Genomic DNA, 24,896 nt, shown 5'->3' on the forward strand with positions numbered 1-24,896 from the left:
ATAACTTAGATGGGTTTCTGTGGCATTTTTTCATCGCACTACTTGTTATACTAATGTCATTACATTTTACATAAGATTCAACAAGCAAGCAATCAATAATAATCAATACAATTAAATAGACGGTTATGCTCCAACAGTCAATACAGTCTGCTATTTTACAAAATTTATATTTTTTTTAATCTATTACAATATTTACATTTGAACAATAGAAAGAAGCAAATATACATGCCATGTGGATGAACTGTTGAGATCTATGATGTTCTAAGAATTACATAACAAAACATCAATTTATTAAGAAATTTATGAGATTATTCAGTTTAAAACTCAGAATAATCACTGTAATTATTCCATCCTTATAAATATAATGAATGAAGAAATGTTGTTAGGTGCTTTCCTCCCTTATTCTCCAAGTAGAACATATCCATACAATTGCATTACACTGCTCACTAGAACTTGTGTGCTTCCTCAACTAAAGCAGGTAGACCCAAAGAATCCTCTAGCAGGTATAGACCTAGTTGAGGTATGAAGGTAGTGCGCTACCAATAGTCATACCAGCCATTGCGAGAATGCAAGTGTTAGGTTACCAATAGTCATTACAAGAGCATGCTGCATATTTGAAATGGTGAAAACAGTTTGAATCTCTCGCAGCAATCTCCTTCTGAAATAGATATGATGCTAATTTCATGACGTTGTGGCAATCCACACAAATACGAATATTCTTCATTATTTTAATTCCTTCGTTCATTATGGCAAATACCAATGCCATCTTCTTACTGTGATGAAGCAATTGGTCTTCTTTGTGCTCCACTTCCGTGTCATACAAGGCTAAGCTAAGCTCTGGCACATAACCCATCTCTTTCAGTTGTCCAATCACTATCTCAAGCCGGCTTAGCATTGCCCGTGTTTGGATGATATTGACCACCAGAGCCAAATTCATGAACCTGCTTCCCAATCTCAACCCAGCTTAATCCAGGCTCTTTTCTCACTTTATAGTCGCTCATTTCATTCCTAATCAGGCAAGCTTTTGTAAAACTACCGCCAGAGGAATATATGTTTGACATTTGTACATATCCCAATGAATTGTTTGGTCTAATTCTTTAAATTTATCAGCTGCTGATTTGGCCAAGGGAGTCTCGCCATGCTTCCGGCAAGATCCAAGTAATGAACTCCAAATCACAGAATCAGGTTTCATTGGCATTTTACGTATTAACTCCTCAGCCTCAAATATCTTCCCAGCTCCTCCATAAAGGTCAACCATGCAGGAATAGTGATCTAGTTGAGGAACAACACCATGATCATCAGACATACAGTTAAACAATTTCACTCCTTCGTCAACAAATCCAACATGACTGCAAGCTGAGAGAAGCGCGACAAAGGTTGCAGAATCTGTACAGACATTCATTCGCTGGAAGAGCTCCACTGCATCTTTAGTTTGACCATGTATGGCATAAGATTTGAGCATTGAATTCCAAGAAACCAAATCACGGCAGCCCATTTCATTGAATACTTGTTTCGACAAAGCTAAGGAGCCACACCACGCATAAGCATGTATCAAGGCATTACAGAGAACAGTATCTTCCTGAAACCCTTCTTTAATTACTTGTGAGTGAATATCCATGGCACGTTGCTCAGTAGCAAAGTATGTGCTTGCTTTTAAAGCAATAGAGAATGTATACCAGTCTGGCAAATAACTTTGACGATGAAGTTGGCAAAAAAGGAGGAAAGCCTGCTCAGGATCCTGTTCTGCAAACGCAGAAATAAGAGCAGTCCATGACACAATATCCGGTTGGCTACCTGTATCATGGAATATTCTATAACAGCCGGAAATGTGTCCTCCAAGATTTGCATAGGATTTTATCAATGCAGTTATCACTTCAATTTCAGAAATAAACCACTTTTAATAGTGTGACAGTGCAATTGAAAACATTTCCTGAGATATATGTTAATGTCATCAAAAGTACCACATTCATTCAGTGAAGAAAAGACACTAAGTAGCGTGGCACGGTCAAACCCAATTCCATTTCAGTACATATGTGCAAAGAGGCAAATGGCTTTGTCCCCAAGTCCACGAAGTTGAAAACCTGCAATCACTGAATTCCAAGATACAAGATTTTGAAACTCCATTGACTTGAACATGGTCCACGCATCATCCGGTGTCTGAGCATAACCTCCACCAAAACCAGAGTGCTTGCTATATACATTGTAATAAGAGAATTTGCAACATATACATAGGCATCCAAAGAAATTTTCAAAGCAACTACATGCACCAGACACCAGATGATACCTTGGATAGCAAAGCACAACTGATTCCTTGATTAACACGATGATCAATACCCCCGGGGTATCCTGAGCTAACTTGACTTTCCTTGGTCTTGAAATTGTCAGACTAATTTGTCTGAGGATCCCATATTCAATCAAAAGCTGGCATGTCATTGCATCTTTTGCAGCCAATAACATTCTAGTCTTTATTATCAATCTATCATGATCAATGAGCTGAAAGATGATCTTAGAATCATAAATGGATAAAATAAGCACCTGTTTTACAAACCCCCCAAAACATCCTTCTCGGTCCTTGTTTCATTTAAGCACCTTTCTCCCTTTAAGGAGACTGCCACACCCATGATGGAGATTTACCTCCTTAAGCTTCTAGAGATGACATCAACATGAACCGCTGCCCTTTCAAAACTCTAGACACAAGGATCCCTATTTTCACTGACAAGGGAGGACATTCTAGAAAACCTCAATTTCCTTTCTTCAAACTGCTCTCCAGCAAACCAGCACATATCATCAAATCCAATAACACAAACAGTATAAAGCTCACCATGATTTATCAATAGTTGATCAATTTTTAGATGATCGATAGCCAGTGATCAGCTACCGCAGTCCCCAATAATATATTTGTCATGAGTTTGTTCGTTCAAGCACCGTTAAAGCAACTTGTAACATCTGTCTAGCTTTTCTATCAGGAGTGCATCCATCATTCTCCATTTCCTTGTAAATAATGGGAACCTGACCATAATATTATCAATTTATAAGCATGAATTAGGCAACTAGACTGTGATGAGCTTCTTCCTTTTACTAAAAAGAAAGTTGCATATTATCAGAAAACAATAAAAATCAACTTTGTCTTGCAGAAGAAAAAAGACAATAAAATAATTGAAGAATTCACACTACCTCATCGAACTTTTTGGCCCTTATAAATGCCTTCATAAGTGTAGTGTAGGTGACCACATCAGGGCTAACACCCTTCATAAAGTTATAGCAATAGCATCAGTGATTGAAAAAGCATTGCATTAAAAGAATATAATGATGATATTTCCACTGCCAACTAGTAATGCTTACACTTTCTTTTATATGATGATAAACAGATATTGCTTCCATATATCTTCCAGCATTACCAAATGCATTGATTAACATATTGAGCATGACAATATTTGGTTCAATTCCCTCTGCTTCCATAATCTGCAGCACCATAATGACCTGTTCACACAAGCCCTGACAAGAAAACAAATCAGACATGCCCAATAATTGCAATCTTAGAGAAGCAAAGCAATTAAGCATCTTGTTTTTTTCTTTTTTTTGTTGAGCTACAAATGTAACAATCATATCATTTTTACCAGTAAGAGATTACTAAATATGTAGCCAAGAGAAAGATTGAGAAAAAATATAGAAAGAAAAACTTAATGATATATCATTCTCTGCATTCCAAAAGTTACAACATTACTCTTCTTAAATGGTCCAAAAATGGTTTAACTTTTCAATTTATTTCATTATAACATTAACATTATTGTTATTATACAAATATGATACCAGAACATCAACTTTTAGAAGTTTATGTTCTTATATAAATAGTTATATCCAAAGGGAAGGTTGGACAAACGAACAAGAAAAATTAACATACCTGCTGAGCATAAGCATTTGCTAACACACAAAAAATGCTTGGTGAAACTAGCACACCTTCGGACTTTAGTGCTTGTACACACTCCCCAGCATTCTGAAATTTCCCATATTGTCCATAAATATCAACCAAAACAGCATAAACTGCCCCATATTCTTTGTTTCCCCGGATTTTCATGCTTTCAAAATATTTCTTTATTATGTCCCACTTCCCCTGCTCCCCCAAGCAGCTAATGATGGTGACAAAGATCTTAGGGTCCGGATATAATCCTTGCTCTTGCATATCAGTAAACAAATGAAAGGCTTTCATGAAATCACCTTCTTTGCAGTGCCACTTAATCAGTGAATTCCATGTCACTATGTTTGGCCTCACACCTTCTTTTTGCATTTTCTTGAACAATTTCAACGCCTCATCTAATTCGCCATATTTGCCAAAGGTATCAATAATACTGTTACAAATATGAGTGTCTAAAGAAATCCCCCTCTCCCTAATCTCTTCCAAAACCTCTATTGCTTTCTTCCACATCCCATTGTCCCTATAAATCCCAACAACCTTGCTATACATAAATGAGTTGAGTGGAAACCCCTTTTGCTTCATCTCATTGATTGTTGACCAAGTATCTTCCAACCTACCAGCACCAACATAGTAATCCAGAAAGATCTGATATGTCTCTTTACTCCTCCATATGCCCAAGTCATCCATTTCCTTCAAGACCCCATTTGCAAGTCCTAACAAACCTTTCTTCAAAAACCCTCTAAGCAAACTGTGGTACAAATTCAATTTGGGTTTATAGCCATAACAAACCATTTCCTTAAACAACATATCAGCCTCTGAAGTCCTTCCAACATTTCCAAGGGCTTCAATAAGACAAGCATAAGATGTTGAACTGAGGTGAAACCCCTTAGCTTCCATTTGAGATAGAAGAGACATAGCTCTATCCAAGTCTCCTTCTTTGCAACATTCACAAATTAATTGGCTGCACAAATTACTGGAAAGTTCTTCATTTTCCCCAATATCAGGACTCCTAAAAAGCGTTGTTTTTATGCTTTTGGTTTTGCTATCAAATTCTGAGCCCACATCTTTGACACCCTTGTTTCGGACCCAGCGATTGGGGGACTTGAGAAAGTTGTGTTTTTTACTACATTGGATAACAATTGCACGAGAGAAGCGTAGAAGAGGGTTACCACGATTGTATGATAGTGAAATTTGCATAGAGCAGAAAACGGAGTGAATATCCATGATGCTACTATTGCCTTGTGTTGTTTCTGTTACAGACAAGCATCACGCAGTTCAAATGCAAACAACATATTCTCGGAGAATAGAACCAAAGACAAAAGAAACAATGCCGGAAAATAAAATAAAAATATATATATAAAGAAATCTATGGCTTGAAGGTTTGACGTTATCTTCGGAGTAATCCGAGCATTCAGTTACAATTACAATATATGAATCCAGTCAAGTTGGGTTTGGCGTCCCCACGTGTTTGTTTGCTTTGGAGCATAGGAAATTTTATGTTTATGTTTATGAAACTAAAAAAAAATCATAACACTTGTTAAGGTATAGTAACATATTTAAAATATAATATTTTTTCTTATTAGGTTACATGTTTATAAATATTTAAATTATCAAAATTCAGTATATTTAATGATAAAAAATACTAATAGTTTTATACAATTAATTAAATTTAATATTTATAAAAATATTATTATCATAAGTTTTTAAAATTTGACTTTCACTGACAAATTTTTATTATAGACCAAGTTATTATTTATTTAAGTCAAATAAAATTACTATAGACCATGAAAAAAATTATTATAAATTATACACTTAAAATTTAAACTCGACATCATATATTAAAATAAAATAATTTTTAATCAATTAACATATACATTTTGTACTACTAAAATTTAAACCCTTTCACATAAATATTTATTTTAAAACTTCTTATGTAAATACTTTTTAAGTATTTTTGGGAAATTAAAAAAATTGAAATAGACTAAATTAAAGAGGATTGAGTAAATTAAGGTAAACAGCTTAAACAAATAATAATTGGTGATTGGATAATTGCATATATTATTTATTTTATAATAATTACTTATGTTTAGAGGAATAAATTTATATCATTCCATTATGAAGAATATCGGTCATAAAGAAATAATTGATGATAAATATAAGAACTAGCGTTTATAACAATTGATCTAGCTTTGCTTGCCTAAAACAGTTGAAGATTTTTTTATACTTGATTTGAACATGATTGCTTCATATAAAAAATATATGTGATCTATAAAAACAAAAATAAAATTTTATTTCCTAATGAACTCCACTCAAAAGTAAGGATAATTTTGGGAAGATCACAATAATCACTACTAATAGATGATTCAACTTCAAAATGATCCGGTCTTGGATTTTTTAATTGTTCACCATTGTCTTACCTTCTAGAAAAAATTACTTTAAAAATCATTAAAAATAATTTTTACATATTAATGGTATGTTTTATTGGAATAAAAAAATCTAAATAACAATATATTAACTTTTGTTTTATTAAAACAAATAAATTAAACAACTCCTAAAAGAATTATATGATTTCTTCTATTTTTCTTCTCATTTAAATTTCTAAATTTTCTCACAATATTAATACTTAAGTAGAATTTGTCACAGTTGCTCCTCGATCGGGAGACCCTTTGCTCTCCGAAGGTTGAAAAACTAGTTATTCCTGCAATTGTTGAACTTACATATACATGGACTAGAGTTTTTGGCTTCACACATCTGGACGAATCACTCAGGCAAGAAATGAAGTCACTGAATATGATGGTCTTCCCTAGCATAGATATGTTACAGATGCTTTTGGTGTAACAAGAAAAACACGAAGGTAATAAAACAACAAGTGTTGATAATGTTTTTGTTTATTGATATTTCAAAAGTTACTTTTGTCTGTGTGTATAAGTTTAGTTTTTGTTTCTTTTTTCTGACAGGTTATGAGAAAATGGAAAATAGAGACAATGATTTTTTTAAGGCCCAAATGGAAAATAGGTCAGATATGGGTTCTTCAACTCCACAAGATCCTCATGAAAGTGATGAAGTTAGTTCAAATCCTGCTAATGAGACGAATGATGAATGCAACGATGCTTCTTAAGAACTAAACAACCAATTTTTGGTTGATGGGATTCTCTGTTCCAAATCTCATTATGAGGAAATGTGTTTGCCACAGTGAGCTAGAAATGAAGAATAAAGCAGCAACTACTTCCCTTGTTGATAGATTAGTTTCTTTTACCAAATGTTAATCCATTTCTCTGATTGACACTTCTGTTAGTAGTCACCCATTAGATATTCTGAAAGTTCAAGCTTTGGTTCAGAAAATTACTTGTTCTGATCCATGTTCAGCAGAAGAAAACTTTGACAAGAAGTGTCACTCGTCTGCCGTTATGAATTGACATTCATCAGAGCTTGACTTTAATCCATTGCCTACTAAAGAGGTTTATATGAATGATGCTCTTGAAGTTGTTTATTCAGGGAATATATCCCAAAAGAATATTACAAAATGTTGATTTTGAGGGAAATGCTGTTTGGTTTCTTGTCATTAAAGTTGATTTTATTTTTTGTGAATGTTTCTTCTGCCAAAAAGATTCAACTGCATCTGACACCAGACCTGTTGTCGTATGATCATGTAGCCGAATGAGTAAAGTTACTGAAGTTGATATAGTCTTCAACACAAGGCAATACTTTACTTACAATTTATGATTGTGCGATTCTTATTGTATACATCTTGTATAGTAGATATGAGTCTCTGCCAAAAATTATTTTTTATATTAATGGTATGTTTTAATGAAAAGAAAAAACACAAATAACAATATATTAACTTTTGTTTGATTAAAATAAATAAATAAAATAAGTTCTAAAACAAAAATTTATTTCATTTTTCTTTTCATTTAAATTTCAAAGTTTTCTCACAATATTATTACTTGGAAGTAGAGTTTGGCATGGCCAACTATAAATGAGAAGCATCTCTCTCTGATCCCGGCGCGCCAAGCGAAAAAATATCTAAATTCCTGGATAACAAAATAAAAGACAGAACAGAAGAGGTTATGAATAACCGAAACTTTCATTCAGTTCGTCTATCCAATCCAATCTGTTATAGTTCCACTTTCTTCCACACTACACATTAACACATTGGGCTCGACTCAAATGATAAATGTTGCATTTTACAATTGCAAGAGACCCTGAGCTGAACAAACATGTCTGTCCCTGTCCCTGTCTCTGTCTCTGTCTCTGGTTCAGGGTTACTTAGTTTTCCTTCAATTCAGCGACCACATTCCAACCCTCCACCCAAACACGCCGCACTTCCTTCCACTTCCCCTGAACCCGACACTGATACTAATTCCTCTTCAGAACCCAACACCGTTAAACCCGTCAAGTTCATCTACACCAGAGCATCGCCTTCAATAAGATGGCCCCACCTCAAACTCTCCCAAACCTACCCTTCCACGCAACCCCACTTTCCCCAAAACGACATTTTCCCCTCCAAAACTCCACCTTCCGAGTCCCCAGAAGAAGAATCCCCAAAACCTGTTGTAAACGACGACGACGACAACGAAGCCCAAGAAGCCTTAGGGAGACGCAGCAAGACAAGGGTTAAAAAAATGAACAAATTGGCACTGAAAAGGGACAAGAATTGGAGGGAAAGAGTGAAGTACTTAACGGACACCATTCTGGCGTTGAAGTCGGAGGAGTTCGTGGCGGGTGTGTTGGAAGAACGCAGAGTTCAGATGACACCTACCGATTTCTGCTTTGTGGTCAAATGGGTGGGTCAACAAAACTGGCAACGCGCGCTTGAACTCTACGAGTGCTTGAATTTGCGGCACTGGTATGCACCCAATGCCAGAATGGTTGCAACCATCTTGGGTGTGTTGGGAAAGGCCAATCAAGAAGCACTTGCTGTTGAAATCTTCGCCAGGGCTGAGTCAAGTGTAGGGGACACGGTTCAAGTCTACAATGCCATGATGGGTGTGTATGCCCGCAATGGTCGCTTCAGTAAGGTAAAGGAGCTGCTTGATTTAATGCGTGAGAGAGGGTGTGTGCCTGACCTTGTCAGTTTCAATACTTTGATTAATGCAAGGATGAAGAGTGGCGCAATGGAGCCTAATTTGGCTCTTCAGCTGTTGAATGAAGTGAGGAGGTCCGGGATTAGGCCGGATATAATAACTTACAATACCCTTATAAGTGCTTGCTCTAGGGAATCCAATTTGGAGGAGGCAGTTGCGGTTTTCAGTGATATGGAGTCTCACCGGTGTCAGCCGGACCTGTGGACTTACAATGCTATGATTTCAGTGTATGGTAGATGTGCGCGTGCTAGGAAAGCCGAGGAGCTGTTTAAAGAATTGGAGTCTAAAGGGTTTTTTCCTGATGCTGTGACTTATAATTCTCTCTTGTATGCTTTTTCTAGAGAAGGGAACACGGAAAAAGTAAGGGATATTTGTGAAGAGATGGTGAAAAGGGGGTTTGGCCAGGATGAGATGACATACAACACTATCATACACATGTATGGGAAGCAAGGCCGGCATGATCAGGCAATGCAGATTTATAGAGACATGAAGTCTTCTGGTAGGAATCCTGATGCGGTTACGTATACTGTTTTGATAGATTCACTTGGAAAAGCAAGTAAGGTTGAGGAAGCTGCAAATGTGATGTCGGAAATGCTGGATGCAGGAGTCAAGCCCACTTTGCACACGTATAGTGCTTTGATTTGTGCTTATGCAAAGGCTGGAAAGCGAGAAGAGGCTGAAGAGACATTTAATTGCATGCGTAGATCAGGGATCAAACCTGATCGTCTGGCGTTCTCAGTTATGTTGGATTTCTTTCTGAGATTCAATGAGATGAAAAAGGCTATGGGGTTGTATCATGAAATGATTCGTGAAGGTTTCACGCCAGATAATGGTCTCTATGAGGTCATGATGCATGCACTTGTGAGGGAAAACATGTGGGATGTTGTTGACAGAATTATTAGAGATATGGAAGAACTGAGTGGTATGAATCCACAAGTTATTTCGTCGGTTCTTGTTAAGGGGGGATGTTATGATCATGCTGCTAAAATGTTGAAAGTTGCCATCAGCAATGGCTATGAATTGGATCATGAAATTTTTTTATCGATCATGAGTTCTTATAGCTCATCTGCTAGATATTCAGAAGCATGTGAACTTCTTGAATTCTCGAGAGAACATGCTCCAAATGATATTCAAATGATCACAGAAGCACTCATCATTATACTTTGTAAGGCTAAAAAGTTAGATGCAGCCTTGGAGGAATACAGAAGTAAAGGAGAACTTGGTCAATTTAGAAGTTGTACAATGTATGAATCTCTTATTCAGGAATGTATACAGAATGAACTCTTCGATGTAGCTTCTCAGATTTTCTCTGACATGAGATTCAATGGTGTTGAGTCATCTGAATGTCTGTACCAAGGTATGGTGTCAGTCTACTGTAGAATGGACTTACCTGAGACAGCCCACCATTTGTTGTATCATGCAGAGAAAAATGGTATTATTCTTGATAATGATATATCTGTTTACATTGATATCGTTGAAACATATGGGAAGTTAAAGATATGGCAAAAGGCAGAAAGCTTAGTGGGGAGTCTCAGGCAAAGATGTTCAAAAATGGATAGGAAGGTGTGGAATGCTCTAATACATGCTTATGCATTCAGTGGTTGTTACGAACGAGCTAGAGCTATTTTTAACACAATGATGAGAGATGGCCCTTCTCCAACTGTAGATTCCGTAAATGGTCTATTACAGGCTTTAATTGTTGACAGGAGACTGAATGAGCTTTATGTTGTAATCCAGGAATTGCAAGACATGGGATTAAAGATTAGTAAAAGTTCTATTCTTTTGACGCTTGAAGCATTTGCTCAGGCAGGGAACTTATTTGAGGTACAGAAAATATACAATGGAATGAAAGCTGCTGGTTATTTTCCTACCATGCATGTTTACAGAATTATGCTTAGATTGCTGTGTAAATGCAAAAGAGTAAGGGATGTAGAAACAATGTTATGTGAGATGGAAGAGGCAGGATTTCAGCCCGATCTTCAAATTTGCAATTCTATACTTAAATTATATTTAGGTATTGAAGATTTTAAAAGCATGGGTATCATTTACCAGAAGATTCAAGATGCTAGTCTTAAACCAGATGAAGAAACATATAATACATTAATTATAATGTACTGCAGAGACCGTAGACCGGAAGAAGGTTTTTCATTGATGAATAAAATGAGAAGCCTTGGTCTGGAGCCTAAGCTGGACACATACAGAAGCTTGATCACAGCATTTAATAAGCAACGCATGTACGAACAGGCTGAGGAACTTTTTGAAGAGCTTAGATCAAATGGTTATAAACTGGACCGTGCTTTTTATCATTTAATGATGAAAACGTATAGAACTTCTGGGGATCATCGGAAAGCTGAAAATCTACTGGCCATAATGAAAGAATCAGGGATAGAGCCCACTATTTCCACCATGCATTTGCTTATGGTTTCTTACGGTAAATCTGGGCAGCCTGAGGAAGCCGAGAATGTCCTTAAAAACTTGAGAACAACTGGAGTGGTTCTGGATACATTACCTTATAGCTCTGTTATTGATGCGTATCTCAAAAAAGGAGATTTTAAAGCTGGAATTGAAAAACTCACAGAGATGAAGGAAGCAGGCATAGAACCAGACCATCGAATATGGACATGCTTTATCAGAGCTGCAACCTTGTCTGAGGGAACAAATGAAGCCATTGTTCTTTTAAATGCACTCCAAGATGCTGGATTTGATCTACCGATCAGGTACTGCTTAGATTTTTAATTATTATTTCATTTTATGTTAAAAGATCAGTTTTTAGAGTCGTCAAGAGGGAAGAAGCACAAATCTAGTCTTTCATATTTTTCCAGTTAATAATGAATTCTAATTGTTCAGGCTTCTAAAAGAAAAATCTGAGTCACTAGTTTCAGAAGTTGACCAATGTCTGGAGAGACTGGAACCTGTGGAAGACAATGCAGCCTTTAACCTTGTCAATGCTTTGGTGGATCTCTTGTGGGCATTTGAACTCCGGGCTACTGCATCATGGGTTTTCCAATTAGCAATCAAAAGAAGCATTTATCGCCATGATATTTTTAGGTAGGTTTTATGGGTACCTTAGCATAATTCTTAACTATGATATGCTTTTGGAGGAAGTTGTAAACTGCCGAAACACAGCATATGTCTTGTCATAATTTTCAAATGTAGTGTTTAGTAGCTCAACTAGGTTGCTTATTGCTTGTATCAATCAATTGCAGAGTTGCTGATAAGGACTGGGGGGCTGATTTTAGAAAACTATCTGCTGGTTCAGCTCTTGTTGGTCTTACGTTATGGCTTGACCACATGCAGGTGACTTCTCTTTACCTTTTAAGTTCCCTTCAAAATTGTCTATGCTCATTCTTGTGCTATCCATGGTAATAATACTTCCCAAATTTTGAGATTGTGCCCTGCTTTCCACTATGGCGCTACGTTTCATATAGTTTTTGTGATAAAGATCTGCAAAACCAACTTCCTCTGACTGTAACTATGGCTTTTATGATTGTCGTTAAAGCCTAAAGCCTGGATGTTAGCTCAAAGCTTGGTAGAATTGAAATGTGCTGTACTGTGCCACACAAGTGTTTGCATTTTTACTCAATTTTTTTCCACAGAAAGTCAGTTAACTAGTAAATGGACTAGGTTTTACTGTTTTAGGATGACAGATTCTCGATATTAAGGTAGTAACCCATAACTTGCAAGAAGCTGGTCCACTAACACTACTGATTTATATCTAATTTAACTCATAAATTGCTTAGGGCATTGAAATAACAAACAAATATGAGGTTTTAGATTTTTATTTTTATTTTCTTTTTACCGCCATAACTTTATTGGGTGCTTGAGATCATATTTACTATTAACAATTACAGCTGGAGTTCATCTCACAGTCCTCCTCCTCCTTTCTCTGTCACACTTTCTCACACAGAAGCCATACTGCCAGAATTGCTTCAACATATACACTTGCTTAGGAAGTTTTTCTAGGTAGTTGACATTAAAATTGCTTGCTATATATGAAATCAAAAGCATTATTATTATTATACTACACCTAGACGCAGGTATGCAATTTTGACCCGTTATTGACCTAATCTTGTTGCATAACTTACACACTCTTTCACATGCTTTTAATTTTGTTTTATTTTTAATATATTAAAATTTGTGCCATTGCATTATGAGCCATAAGCATTGTTATCATTGATGACAAATATAATATTCACCATTTAATTAGCTCTAGATTCTCTCTGTTTGACCTTAACATTTGGACTTTGGTTGCATGGCAGGATGCCTCCTTGCAGGGTTATCCAGAGTCACCAAAATCAGTTGTACTTATAACGGGAACAGCAGAGTATAACATGGTATCTCTTGACAGCACATTGAAGGCATGCCTTTGGGAAATGGGATCGCCTTTTCTTCCTTGTAAGACACGACAAGGCATCCTTGTGGCCAAGGCTCACTCTCTCAGGATGTGGCTAAAAGACTCCCCATTTTGCTTGGATCTGGAGTTAAAAGATGCTCCTAGTCTCCCCGAGTTAAATTCGATGCGGCTTATAGAAGGGTGCTTCATAAGGCGTGGCCTTGTTCCAGCATTCAAGGAAATTACTGAGAAACTTGAGATAGTGAGTCCCAAGAAATTTTCCAAATTGGCTTTATTACCAGATGATCAGAGAAGTAAAACCATTCAAGCTTATAAGGAGGGAAGGAAAGAGAAATTGGAAAAAAGCAAGAAAGTTGTTGACCCCAAACGGCTGAAGAAGATCAGGATGATCAGGAAGCTCAAGAGAAGGAAGTATTTTCGGGAACAGGCCATTCCAAATGCAATTGGGAAACAGAAGACTTTCAAACCACTTGGTGCCGAACGAGCACCGTAATGAAATGCCAAACCCTGCATTCTGCAAGCTTACATTGTACAGATAGCAATCTGCCTGACATAAACAAGAACTGTAAACAAAAAAAAAAATGTTGTGACTGTCATTTCTAATCCATCACCGAAATGTTCATTGCATTGTATTTGTATGGTCCTGTATAAAGTTCATAAACCAGAAGAATTGTCTAACTCCGGGTTTGTGGTGTGAATGAAGTGATATTCGTTGAACGTGAATTAGCACAATTGCTCCTTTTCTATTCATCCAATCTCTCTCTTTGGTCGAGAAACATTTTATTCATTCTTAGGAAGAGAATGTCTAATAAACTAGAGAAACAACTAGCCGGAATCAAAATTGTACAAGCTTTGAACACGAAGAAACGACCAATAAACGTTGAGTCAAAACTTGAGTGACTCACTCAAATCACTTTGGTAAGAAAAATGTTTTAAATTTTTTGTGAAAGTGACTTGTGAATAAAATTTTCCTATAATTGATAGAAGAAATTAAAAATGTTTCTCAAGTATAAAATTTTTGGGAATGTTATTTTATATATAAAATGTAAATAAAATATTTCCACACTCATAAGTGAGATTCCTGAGAATTTATTTAAACATATTATTTCTAAAAATATTGAATAATAATCAAGCATGCAATATAAAATTTCTAAGAAGTCTTATTCATGGGATTGAGATTTTTATGAAAATGATTTAGTTGAGAATGAAAAATTCCCTATGCTAAATCTCACATATCCGGTTTCTGATTTTTTTTCCTCTCATTCTCGCTGGGCATCATGAGTGTTGGGGGGTACAAATGATCATTGGCACTAATATTTCCTCTAATTCTAGGCTCAAGTCCAATAACTCTTCAGTAACAAATAGTATTTTTTACACAGGTAATAGATATTGTTTATGGGTCAGTTTTGTGTGATGTTGGGCGGAGGAATAAATATAAACCAACCAAAATGAGTGAAAAAAAAGATAAATAATTGTTTTTTTTTATGAGTATAAATAATTGGTTTGGGTTGATTCATAGAATTTCTATTTGAAATTTAATTGGAAAAAAACTAAAAAAGTGTAAATATTAAATAGAAACCCCTTTTGTTTACCAAGTAACCCAAATACTTGTGTCTATTGAGCCCATTTCAAATCATAGCTAGCCAAGAGCTACCTTACCAAACTTTCCCTTTCCGAGGCTTAGGTCACCGACTCACCGGACAGCACCGCACCGTTGTCGGATGGATTGCAAGTACCTAATCTGATCGTCGCCTATTGAATTTCGATCCGAAGCAATTCATTTCAGATAATTGGTTCGTCCCCTTCGAGTTTCAGGTAATCAATATCGTTATCTAATTGAGAAAAATATTGTCTGTAAAGTATTTGATGAAATGCCTAATAAGGATTTGAATCCTTAATAGGGCTTTTTGGTTTCTGATTCTAATAGTGCAATGGATTGGGATTGTTCATATCTTCATATTGTTTGTCGCTTTCATAAGCGATGTAATAAAATGTGACCAAACTCATACTCGTTAGTATTGTTGTTCTTTCTTGACAGAAAAACTATATATATTGGTGGACACGACACGACACGACACAACACAATGCAATGGGAAGCTCCAAAGTTCAAAGGCTTTCCGGGATGCAAAAGCAAGTACTTAGCCTATACAGAGGGTTTCTGCGTGCAGCACGTTCCAAATCGGAGGAAGAACGGTGCAAGATAGAGTCAATTATATCGCAAGAGTTTCGGCGTAATGCGGAGGATGTAGATCGCAAAAATTTTCTCTACATTGAGTACTTACTTCGCCGTGGCAACAAACAACTTGATCAGCTTAAAAACCCTGGTACTACAGGGTTATCTTCGTTGCAACTTCATTACTCTCACCCTTCAAGTAAGGGTTAAAATGCTTGTCATTAATTATTACTACAGTTCTGTTTCGTGAGATATTCGCAATTTATTAAGTCCAATAACAAAATCAGTTGCTTACTGTGGACTTACGTTTGATTTTGTATTCCCAAGGATAATCACATGAATTTCACTTTCGGTTTGTAATTTTGAAATCTTAAAAAACTGGACCCAATTTTAGATTTGAATTATCGGTTTTAATTTTTACTTCGACAAATCCTAAAAAATTCAAGCCCAAACCCTCTCTCTTCAATCCCGATTTCTCTCCAGCGACACCTATCTCCTCCCTCCCCAGCGACACGTCACCTCCTTGACCACCACTGTTGTCTCATCGTCACCCTACACCACCGGAATTGCACCACCACCCCAAAAATGCATGCGACCAAGTGGATCTTGAACAAGGGAGAAAGTTTCAGATCTTGGGAGACGGTGGTGGGTGAGAGGGACAAAGGGGAAGAGGAGATGGTGGTGGTGGGTGAGAAGCGGCGCGCACGAGAGAGAGGACAGTGATGTGAGAGAGAGCAGCAGCGCAGAGAAGAGTGAAGAGACTCTCAATTAGGGTAAAACGAAACCAAAACCACATTATTTTTTTTTGTGTGGTTTATGGTAAAAACAGCTTTAAAATCTAGTAAAATTTCAATTCAAAATTGATTTATCCGAGCAGGTTTTTGTTTTGAAATAACCATATATTATAAATTCACAATGATCTCAAGCGAAACCTAAGCTATCATTTCCAATTCCACTTTTGGATGGTCTCAACTTTTGAGTTTAAGATTGGTCAAACATAATTTGGTATTGTGTTATAAACATGATTTCAAGTTTAAGACGCAAGTTTCATTCAACCTATTTCTAATATTTTTTGTATTAATACTAACACGAGTCATAATTTTTGTTCCATGTATACCCTTCAATTATAGAACTCATAATTTTTGCATCTATACATGAGTTTCATTATGTCCGGTTAACTAGTATATCACTGACCTGTATACTGCACATACAATAAACTCGTACAAACATAAAAAAGAAAAAAAAGAATATAAAAAAGCATGAACCTGTTAAATAGTTTGTGGTTCCATATCCTTATTGCATGACTGTCTCCCTCGGGTATGCTAATTGCTAGGCAAAATATTTTACTAATTTTTTTTTGTAAGAATATTATAAATTTAACTATTTAATATATATATATATATATATATATATATATGGATATTAAAATCATTTTGGTAATTACACATCCAAAATCAATTTTGATTGCTAATTTTCAAATATTATACACCAAAATTAATTCTATAATATCTATTTTTCAAACCAAAAATAGCATTAGTTCAAACTCACATTTCGAATCAATTCTATAAAATATGTTGATTCAAAAGGCATAGATATTTAACGCGGTCCATGCAAGTCATTGAATTCTGCAACCACTTTCAACCGCAATTTATGATTAATTTTAATAAACACTTTTGCACACTAATATATGTACAAGAGTCTTGAAAATAACTGATGAATATTTGGCTGGAAGCACTATATTCAAAACAAATGGTAGTCCAACTCACGTCCAGTTACTCCCAGCAAAGCTCAAATGAGAAAATAAGGCTTCATAATATCGATTAATTTTTCTTTACAATCCTTCGAGGAAACAACAGGCCAAGTGAACTTTGATTTTCAAGAAATCGTAACATCAGAGCACTCGTGCTAAGAAAAATTATATTTTGATGAAGCAGTACCGGTTACACCGAAAGGAGCCATCAAATTAGAGCATGCTAATACTAAGATTTGGTTAACACATAAAAATATCATCGAGGAGCACCATAAACTTGGGTTGAGTCGTATTGGGGATAAGCAGCAGGCTGGGGCGACAATGTTTTGCCATACGCAGCCGGAGCACTTGCCGGGACAGCTGCATAACCAGCTGGTTGCGTGTTAGACTGTTCATAACCAGTTTGAGTGGGAGTGGGTTGAACATAACCTGGCTGCCCACTTGGTTGTGCTGTACTATATGCTGGTGCAGCACCAGTGCTATAACCAGGATCTTGGGGTGCTTGGTAGCCATAAACTGCGTTGTTGGGAGCCGGCTGCTCAGGGTAACTTGGCTGTAAAGATGGGTATGATGATCCATAACCAGTGGGACCAACCTGCGTATAACTGGCTGCAGGCTGGGCAGCTGGCTGACCATAAGTGGGTTGTGCAGCAGGCTGGGTATAAGGTGGGAAAGATGCAGGTGGTGGGTGACTATAGCCATCTGTAGCTGGTGCAGACCCATAACTTGGATATGCTGTTTGTGATGGCCCAGATACTGCATATGGGTATGGTTGTTGTGTTGGCATATTCGTGCCATATGACTGGGCAGGAGTGGAACCTTGATATGGCATATCCCCTGGTTGAGTAGCTCTAGGGGGACCATAAGATTGTGGAGGCTGTCCCGATGGCATGCCATATAATGGTGGCTTGCCAAACTGCTGCGGTGCAGGGTAATTAGGCTGAGCACCAGCCTGAGGGTAGGTCGATTGAGAATTTACATGTCCTCCATAAGAATGTTGAGTAGGAGCACGATTTTCATACTTTGACTCATCATATCCCTGTCCATAACCTTGTTGGGGAAGTCCTGCCTGAGAATAAGTTGTCTGATGACCATAATCCTGGCCTTGTGGCTGTCCATAGTTGTAATTCACCTGAGCTGGGGTTGGTCCCATAGAAGGTACAGGGGAAGGACCAGCACCATATGGGGGGGCTGAACTGGGAAGCTGTGTGGATGGTGGAGCATCGGATAAATGACCCCCATGTCCTCCATAATACTCATAACCACCATTGTGTGGGGGTGGCCCTTGAAAGCTGTGGTGAGGCCTTTGCTCCCAACCAGAACCAAAGCTGCTTCTTGGAGTCATATGTTGAGGATAGTTTCCATATGGTGCAGGAGCATATGGTTGATTGTGAGCAGGAAACGGCCCGCGATGCTGGTAATCATATGCTGTTGGGTGGCCAAAATGAGAGCCCCGCTGACCCCATTGGGGTGGGCCACCAGATCCACCACGGGGTGGGTGATGGGCCTGCTGACCAAAGCCACCAGATGAAGGCCTGACAGGCTATACAAGCAAAACAAAAGGTAAAGTAAGTAAAAAGGAAAATTTTCTTAAACAGAATAGTATCAGTATACATAGAGCTAAGCCAAAAGCAACTTTTCATACCCATTTTGAGAAAATATTTAATAGCCATGATTAATCATATTCAAAGTTAAAGGATGTACCCAACCAAAACAAGTTAATAAGTAAAAATATTTAAAATTTGCTTGGCAACAATGGGGCACACAGACTAAGTCATCAGAATTTTATAATAATATAACTGAAACTGAATGGGAACTGACAGAATAGAATGCAGTAGCCAGTAGGCTGTCAAAATAATGCAATATCCATAGCATGCCACATCATCAGGAGCTCGACCACAGTAGGTAATCAAATAGACACTAACAAAATAAAATCACACCAAATGCTTGATGTTATCACCGGGAAAAAAGATCTCACCTCAGCAAACAAGGGAGGAAAAGGAAGGAGCCTGACAATGACAAAGCAAAACTCATAATGCTCTATGAGCTAAATCTCAATCTATCTATTTAACAACTAGCCAGAGCTAACCAATCTTACAAGAGATGACACATTGAAGTTCAACTTCTGCCTCTTAACAACATATCAATGTGTTCTATAAAAAAAATGTTTAAAACAGAAAAAGGTGAAAACTGAAAACAAGAAATACCAAGTGGATATAGGAGGGACCAAGTGGATATTGAATAAGTCAATGTTACCTATAATCACTAATCAGACATAAAAAGTAAAGACAAGAACAGCCAAAAGGTAATGAAAATGCATGCTAATTAAACGCTGAGGATCAAACACAATATTCTTCCACTCTGTTATGAAGATCCACAAAAGCACACTAAGCTTTCAACATCAATAATTCATTTTTGAATCAACGTGACTAGGTTTCCTTGCCCTTCGATACTTGCAACACCAATGTACCATTCGTCTAACATGCTAGTACTTTAAACCATGAGTATCATTAGGTTAAATATATGTTAGAGAGCATGTAAATGAACATGATATACTGACACTACCCCTGATCATATGACTACTTTAATGGCAATTTCCCTGACCTCAATAACCACCAGATGACATGAATTGCTTATTAAATATTTCTCAACTAGATAAAGAAAAAAAGGAATACAACCCCAACACAGTTAAAATCATCAGACTTCATTACTTCACCAGGTATGACTCTTTCCTTCCAAAAGGTCTCATGCAAATCACACAGCAGCTCTATTTGAGCACCAAGGCCAGCACAACATAGTCTTACTGAATCATGATTTTTAAGTCTTGAAGCAATCTTACCAACCATTAAACATCCTGCAATCTGAGGTTTTAATGCCAGCCACCTCTCTTCAGTGGATGAAAGTGAATATGTTGTCTATGCTACATCAAGAAAGCAATGCTGACACCAGGGAAAAGGCAATAGCCAAATCTGCATTTTTAAAGCCAACCAATTCGAAATTGGCACCTTCAAGAAAAATAAAACATTGCAACTGACATCTTGGTTCACATATACGATCTTCCTAGAAGATTTAATTGACCTTGGCATGGATTATTGATCAATTTCCAAACTCATGAACACTGTTTCAGGTGATCAATCTCACTTTTCTATGGCAGCAATTGATACAATACTTCCAAAAATGGATCATACAGGCATTGAATACATGGGACACTTCCTTGAACACAATCATGATTTCTATTGCTTTCACAAATACAGTTGTGGAGTAGCACTGACCCAAATAGAACAAACATACAAATATGAAGTTTTGTCTAGATCCCTATTACATACATGCACACTATATGGAAAATGTCTAGATCCCGATTTTACATGGATAATTATACAACTAATCATTTTTTAGTATTTATTTATTTTGCATGATAGTTTCAAATGATGTGATAGATAGACCTCAAAATTATGTGGAAAAAATTCAACATCAGTCACCAATACAAAATCTAAACAAACTAGTGATACATACTTTCAAGTAAGAGCAAAACATGGCATCCTTCCACAGTACTTAGTATCATACCAACACCATATTACAAGAGCTAATCCAGAACAACAAAACTTTGGAAGCAATGTGTGGTGGTAATAGCTCCACCGCGAACAAGATATTAACCTCAGATTCCCATTCAAAAAAGAACAACAGGAAGTTGGCACAAATATGGTTCTGGATGCAGTAATACAAGATAATAAAGACTACCACGAGTCATGAAAAAATTTATTGCAATTTGTTCGGCCATATTCAATGCATGCAAATATCTTGATATAAAATCACAAAACAAATATCAAAAGAATGCAGAATTGTGAGCATTAATATAAAAACTATACTAAACAGATAAGCACCAATGATATCTGAACTTTAAAATTGTAAAAATTCTCAGCATAAGCATGTATAGTCAAACAAACCTGATTCATAACTTCCTTTATCAATTCTTGTGCAATTTGAATTTGCCTCTTATCACCAGTAACTTGGACAGTCCTTTCTTTGGAATCATCCCCTTCTGGAAGATGTTGAGGTATCAACTAAAACATGAAAAAAAAAACATCGTCAAAATACACAAGCTAAATCCAAAACAGGAGAATGAAAGGAGAAAATCTACAAGAATCTCATCAATCAACTCTGTCCCACAACTGCCAAACGCTTCTGTAATGTTTTAATTAAGAATAAAGAAAAGAGATTATTAAAATAATATAAAAATAAATCTCGTCTATATCAGCTTAATCCTTTTCCAATTTGAATTTAGATCCCATCTGAACCACACATGTTTAGTACAAAAATAAAAAAGGTTCAAGATAAACGATAACAACTACCTGGATGCGCGCCCCGGATTTGGTCTGCAGGCTTTTAATTGTTTCCCCACTTCTCCCTATGATTAATCCAACCTGCATAAAAGAAATCGATGTTACTCAAGGTTATATACATAGAAATAAAACATGAATAATAACCTTTGAAGGTAAAAAGAATGGCAACATTATTAGTTTATCACCTTTTCATTTGGAACTTGTATCTGAATTTGTTCAGATCCCACAGTAGCTTGAGCAGGGGAGAGGCCTCGAGCTACAAGTGAAGGAGAACCCCCAGCATCAGCCTGTAGAATCTCAAAATGAAACAACAAAATTGTAAGAATAAAAGCAAGAAAAAAGGGAACAGCAAGAATGAGATAAAGATTGGATGTGATATTAAACCTCTGCAATCACAGCATTCATTAGTTTTTCTGCCTTATCAATACTTTCCAAACTTCCTATCAATTCCACAGACCTTGTTGCACAGAGAGGATCAGCATCAGCATCCCTCGTGATCTGAATCTTTGCACCTGAATTATACTGCAGGTATCGTATAGTATCTCCAGCCTTGCCAATAAGTACACCAACCTGTGCATAAGTAGAATAAATCCATTAAAGGACTGTTCCCAATCCAAGATATAAATTCCATTATACATTGTTAGAAAATAAGACAGCTTCTGGAGAAGATGTAGCAAATATGTATGTGAGTAACTTCATCACTAATACTTACAAGGCTTTGAAGAAAGCATAAATAAGGACAAAGAAATTATACAAATTGAAGTCCTTAACCAAACAAAAAAGAAGACAGTGGCCAGTCCATAACATGATAAAGGACTGAGAACGGTATGCAGAGAAACCCCAGAACCAAAACAAGTTGTATAGAGGACCAGTTAAACAGGATTTTAAACTTTTAGCCTTGAAACACCTTAACACACACCCTCATGCCCAAAACCGGAAATTAGAAGTGTGAAATTTGCAGAAATAGACATCTACAGTGGCCCAAACTCAAGACTAGATAGGCTTGAGGCTTGATACCATATTAGAAATGGATTGAACCTAACTCGAACCAAAAACGAGCTCAAGATGGAGAGGATTGCCCAGGTTTTGTAAAAGAGTATTTTGGCTATATTCATAGCTAGTGTGAGGTCTCTTGACAGTCTGAAGTTTAATTACAGAAGAAATACACATAATACATTCATGAGATAAAATACTTGAATAAAAGGAGTAAGATTTTGTAGCAGATGTTTTCTTAATATTGATTGGTTTTCACTTTTCAAGCCACTAAAAGTTATACTCGTGAAAATTTAATTTACCAACTAATCCATGTAACAAAACACCAAAAACTCCCCACTCAAATTACAAAACAAGGCCAGGCATAAATTAAAATGCATAATTAGAGAAAACTAGTTTTTTCAAAAGAAAATTGTCACGTTCCACTAGTGTTCAACCCCCATTTAAACTTCTCCTAAACTTTCGCGAACTGCAAGCTGCCACTAAGCAGGAGGCAACTCAATCCACCAGGGCTCCCCTCTTTCCCCTTCTGTCAACCCAATCTTGCTCATTAACCATTAATGAGTTAAAAAAACAACCTCAAACTAAGGCAAACATGATAGCTTCAACTTCAAGAAGAAACAACTGGTAGTGCTCAAACACTGATAAACATTTTGACTAACATTTTCAAACTGATTCTAATTCAAAAAACATGGTAGAGCCCATACAAGGATATGCCCAACACATAACTGATACTAGCAGTATACAAAAGACGAAGTAAAACTAGAACGCATGACAAAGGAAACTTCTCAATTGCATTGTGTTGGACAAAGATAATTGTTCAGTGGAACCCATAAAATCTAGTATTGACATAAACATGTAACATACTTGAGCCCAATAACATGCATCTAAGAGAATTGAAATACCTTGTTGTTAGGAACCTCAATTTTCCGTGTAGTTATTTCATCCCCAGATGTTGGTTGCTTTTGCCCAGAAGAAGTATCTTGCTGAAAGCAAGTACAAGAAATTCATACAAAGATAATATTTTGGAGTAATATACAAAATAGGTAAGAACAAATATGCTGTTAAATATCTAGGAATCTACAATAAATTATTCTTCGCACAATAACTCACTTATTAGATCAACAAAAACTCAGAATCATAATCAACACCTTATTATAGGGAACTTCCACATTGTGCAAAGCAGTGTCAACTGAATTGGGTTGCTTGTCGCCAGAAGAAGCATCTTGCTCGGTTGAATCCTTAGATTGTTGTTGAGTTTCTTTAGAAGGCTCCTCTGCATTTTCTTGTCCAGAGTCCTCTACAGGAGGTTCTTTGGAATCAGCTGGCTCGCTAATCTCAGCTGATGTTTGTTCATTAGCAGTTGCCTCCAAAGAAGGATATTCGGATATAGTTTGATCATGCTCGGGAGTGACATTCTCCAGAGCGGATCTTTCCTCTGTCTCTTTTCCTGGCTCAGCAACCTGCTCATCTTGATGCCCATTTGTATTAGCTGTTGAGACCAAAACCAAAGCATGATTAACACACAAAGTTCTTAACAACAAAGTTCTTTTATTACTAACTTAAATTTATTGAGAATCACAATAACATGAGTGGGATTCATTAAATAAGGAGTGTAAGTCATATAATGTATTTGAAAGGGCGTGTTGTTAGCATTTATCATGGAGTCATTGTAATATCAAACCATTTCTCCTCTTTCCTGCCTAAAGCCTATATCATCCTCAAGGATTTATATACTAATAGTGAATGAAATAAATTATTATTACGAGCATTGCAAAACCACGAATAGTTGAGATTGACAAAAACGGTACCGAGGCCATCCTGGTGGTCGTCGAGGCGGAGACGCTTGTTCTCGGTCTCGGCGGAAACGGCGGCGTCATCGGCGTTCACGGCGTCGGAGATGGAGTTGGCATTAGATTCGGCGTTTTCGGGTTGCAGATCTTCGAGCTTGCGTTTGTTATCAGGGGGAACGGGGCTGGCAGCGGGTGCCGCAACTTCTTCCTCCGCCATTAGCTGTGACTGTGAAAGAGAAGCAAGCGCGCTGAGAGGGAAATGAAAGAATGAGTGAGTGAATTCGATCGAGAGGAAAAGATATTTTTTCGTGTCAGTGCCACTGGTTCTGATTTTAGGGTTACGACCTACGCACCCCAGTCGCACCCTTGGGTTTAGTACTATCGTGGCCTATTGGGCTTTTCCTGTTAATGGGTTGGAGTCCTTTTTTCTTTTTGCAAATCTGACATTTTTTGTGAAATTTTATTCCAATAATATTTTATATATAATGTTTTCTTT

The 24,896-nt window shown here is 36.8% G+C and overlaps 4 protein-coding genes and 1 pseudogene across 5 annotated transcripts; 2 read left to right on the plus strand and 3 right to left on the minus strand.

The window, feature by feature from the left end:
* Nucleotides 1-551: 551 nt before the first annotated feature.
* Nucleotides 552-2,621, minus strand: LOC114376376 (annotated as a pseudogene).
* On the minus strand, nucleotides 2,304-5,312 carry LOC114377583 (pentatricopeptide repeat-containing protein At5g42310, chloroplastic-like). Its single transcript, XM_028336168.1, has 4 exons — nucleotides 3,902-5,312; nucleotides 3,343-3,495; nucleotides 3,175-3,246; nucleotides 2,304-3,009 (listed from the first exon to the last, which is right to left on the minus strand). The coding sequence occupies exons 1-4, from the start codon at nucleotides 5,135-5,137 to the stop codon at nucleotides 2,902-2,904; spliced, it is 1,569 nt and encodes a 522-aa protein (XP_028191969.1). The 5' UTR covers nucleotides 5,138-5,312; the 3' UTR covers nucleotides 2,304-2,901.
* Nucleotides 5,313-7,924: 2,612 nt separating this feature from the next.
* LOC114376248 (pentatricopeptide repeat-containing protein At3g18110, chloroplastic) lies at nucleotides 7,925-14,095 on the plus strand. The gene is made up of 4 exons (XM_028334262.1): nucleotides 7,925-11,714; nucleotides 11,845-12,045; nucleotides 12,204-12,294; nucleotides 13,257-14,095. The coding sequence occupies exons 1-4, from the start codon at nucleotides 8,131-8,133 to the stop codon at nucleotides 13,842-13,844; spliced, it is 4,464 nt and encodes a 1,487-aa protein (XP_028190063.1). The 5' UTR covers nucleotides 7,925-8,130; the 3' UTR covers nucleotides 13,845-14,095.
* Nucleotides 14,096-14,836: 741 nt separating this feature from the next.
* On the plus strand, nucleotides 14,837-15,925 carry LOC114374826 (succinate dehydrogenase assembly factor 1, mitochondrial). The gene is made up of 2 exons (XM_028332526.1): nucleotides 14,837-15,166; nucleotides 15,390-15,925. The coding sequence occupies exon 2, from the start codon at nucleotides 15,441-15,443 to the stop codon at nucleotides 15,732-15,734; it is 294 nt and encodes a 97-aa protein (XP_028188327.1). The 5' UTR covers nucleotides 14,837-15,166; nucleotides 15,390-15,440; the 3' UTR covers nucleotides 15,735-15,925.
* A 1,299-nt stretch (nucleotides 15,926-17,224) lies between these two features.
* Nucleotides 17,225-24,764, minus strand: LOC114377048 (far upstream element-binding protein 1-like). Of its 2 annotated transcripts, none has more exons than XM_028335426.1 (8): nucleotides 24,419-24,764; nucleotides 23,759-24,099; nucleotides 23,513-23,593; nucleotides 21,999-22,184; nucleotides 21,800-21,901; nucleotides 21,624-21,695; nucleotides 21,219-21,335; nucleotides 17,225-18,817 (listed from the first exon to the last, which is right to left on the minus strand). In XM_028335426.1, exons 1-8 carry the CDS (start codon nucleotides 24,615-24,617, stop codon nucleotides 17,531-17,533), a joined length of 2,385 nt encoding a protein of 794 aa, XP_028191227.1. In that variant the 5' UTR covers nucleotides 24,618-24,764; the 3' UTR covers nucleotides 17,225-17,530. The 2 variants fall into 2 exon arrangements, with proteins under 2 accessions (XP_028191227.1, XP_028191226.1); XM_028335425.1 differs by having other exon boundaries at nucleotides 21,621-21,695.
* Nucleotides 24,765-24,896: the final 132 nt, after the last annotated feature.

This window comes from Glycine soja, chromosome 11 (assembly GCF_004193775.1).
Source record: "Glycine soja cultivar W05 chromosome 11, ASM419377v2, whole genome shotgun sequence".
Classification (NCBI taxonomy): domain Eukaryota; kingdom Viridiplantae; phylum Streptophyta; class Magnoliopsida; order Fabales; family Fabaceae; genus Glycine; species Glycine soja.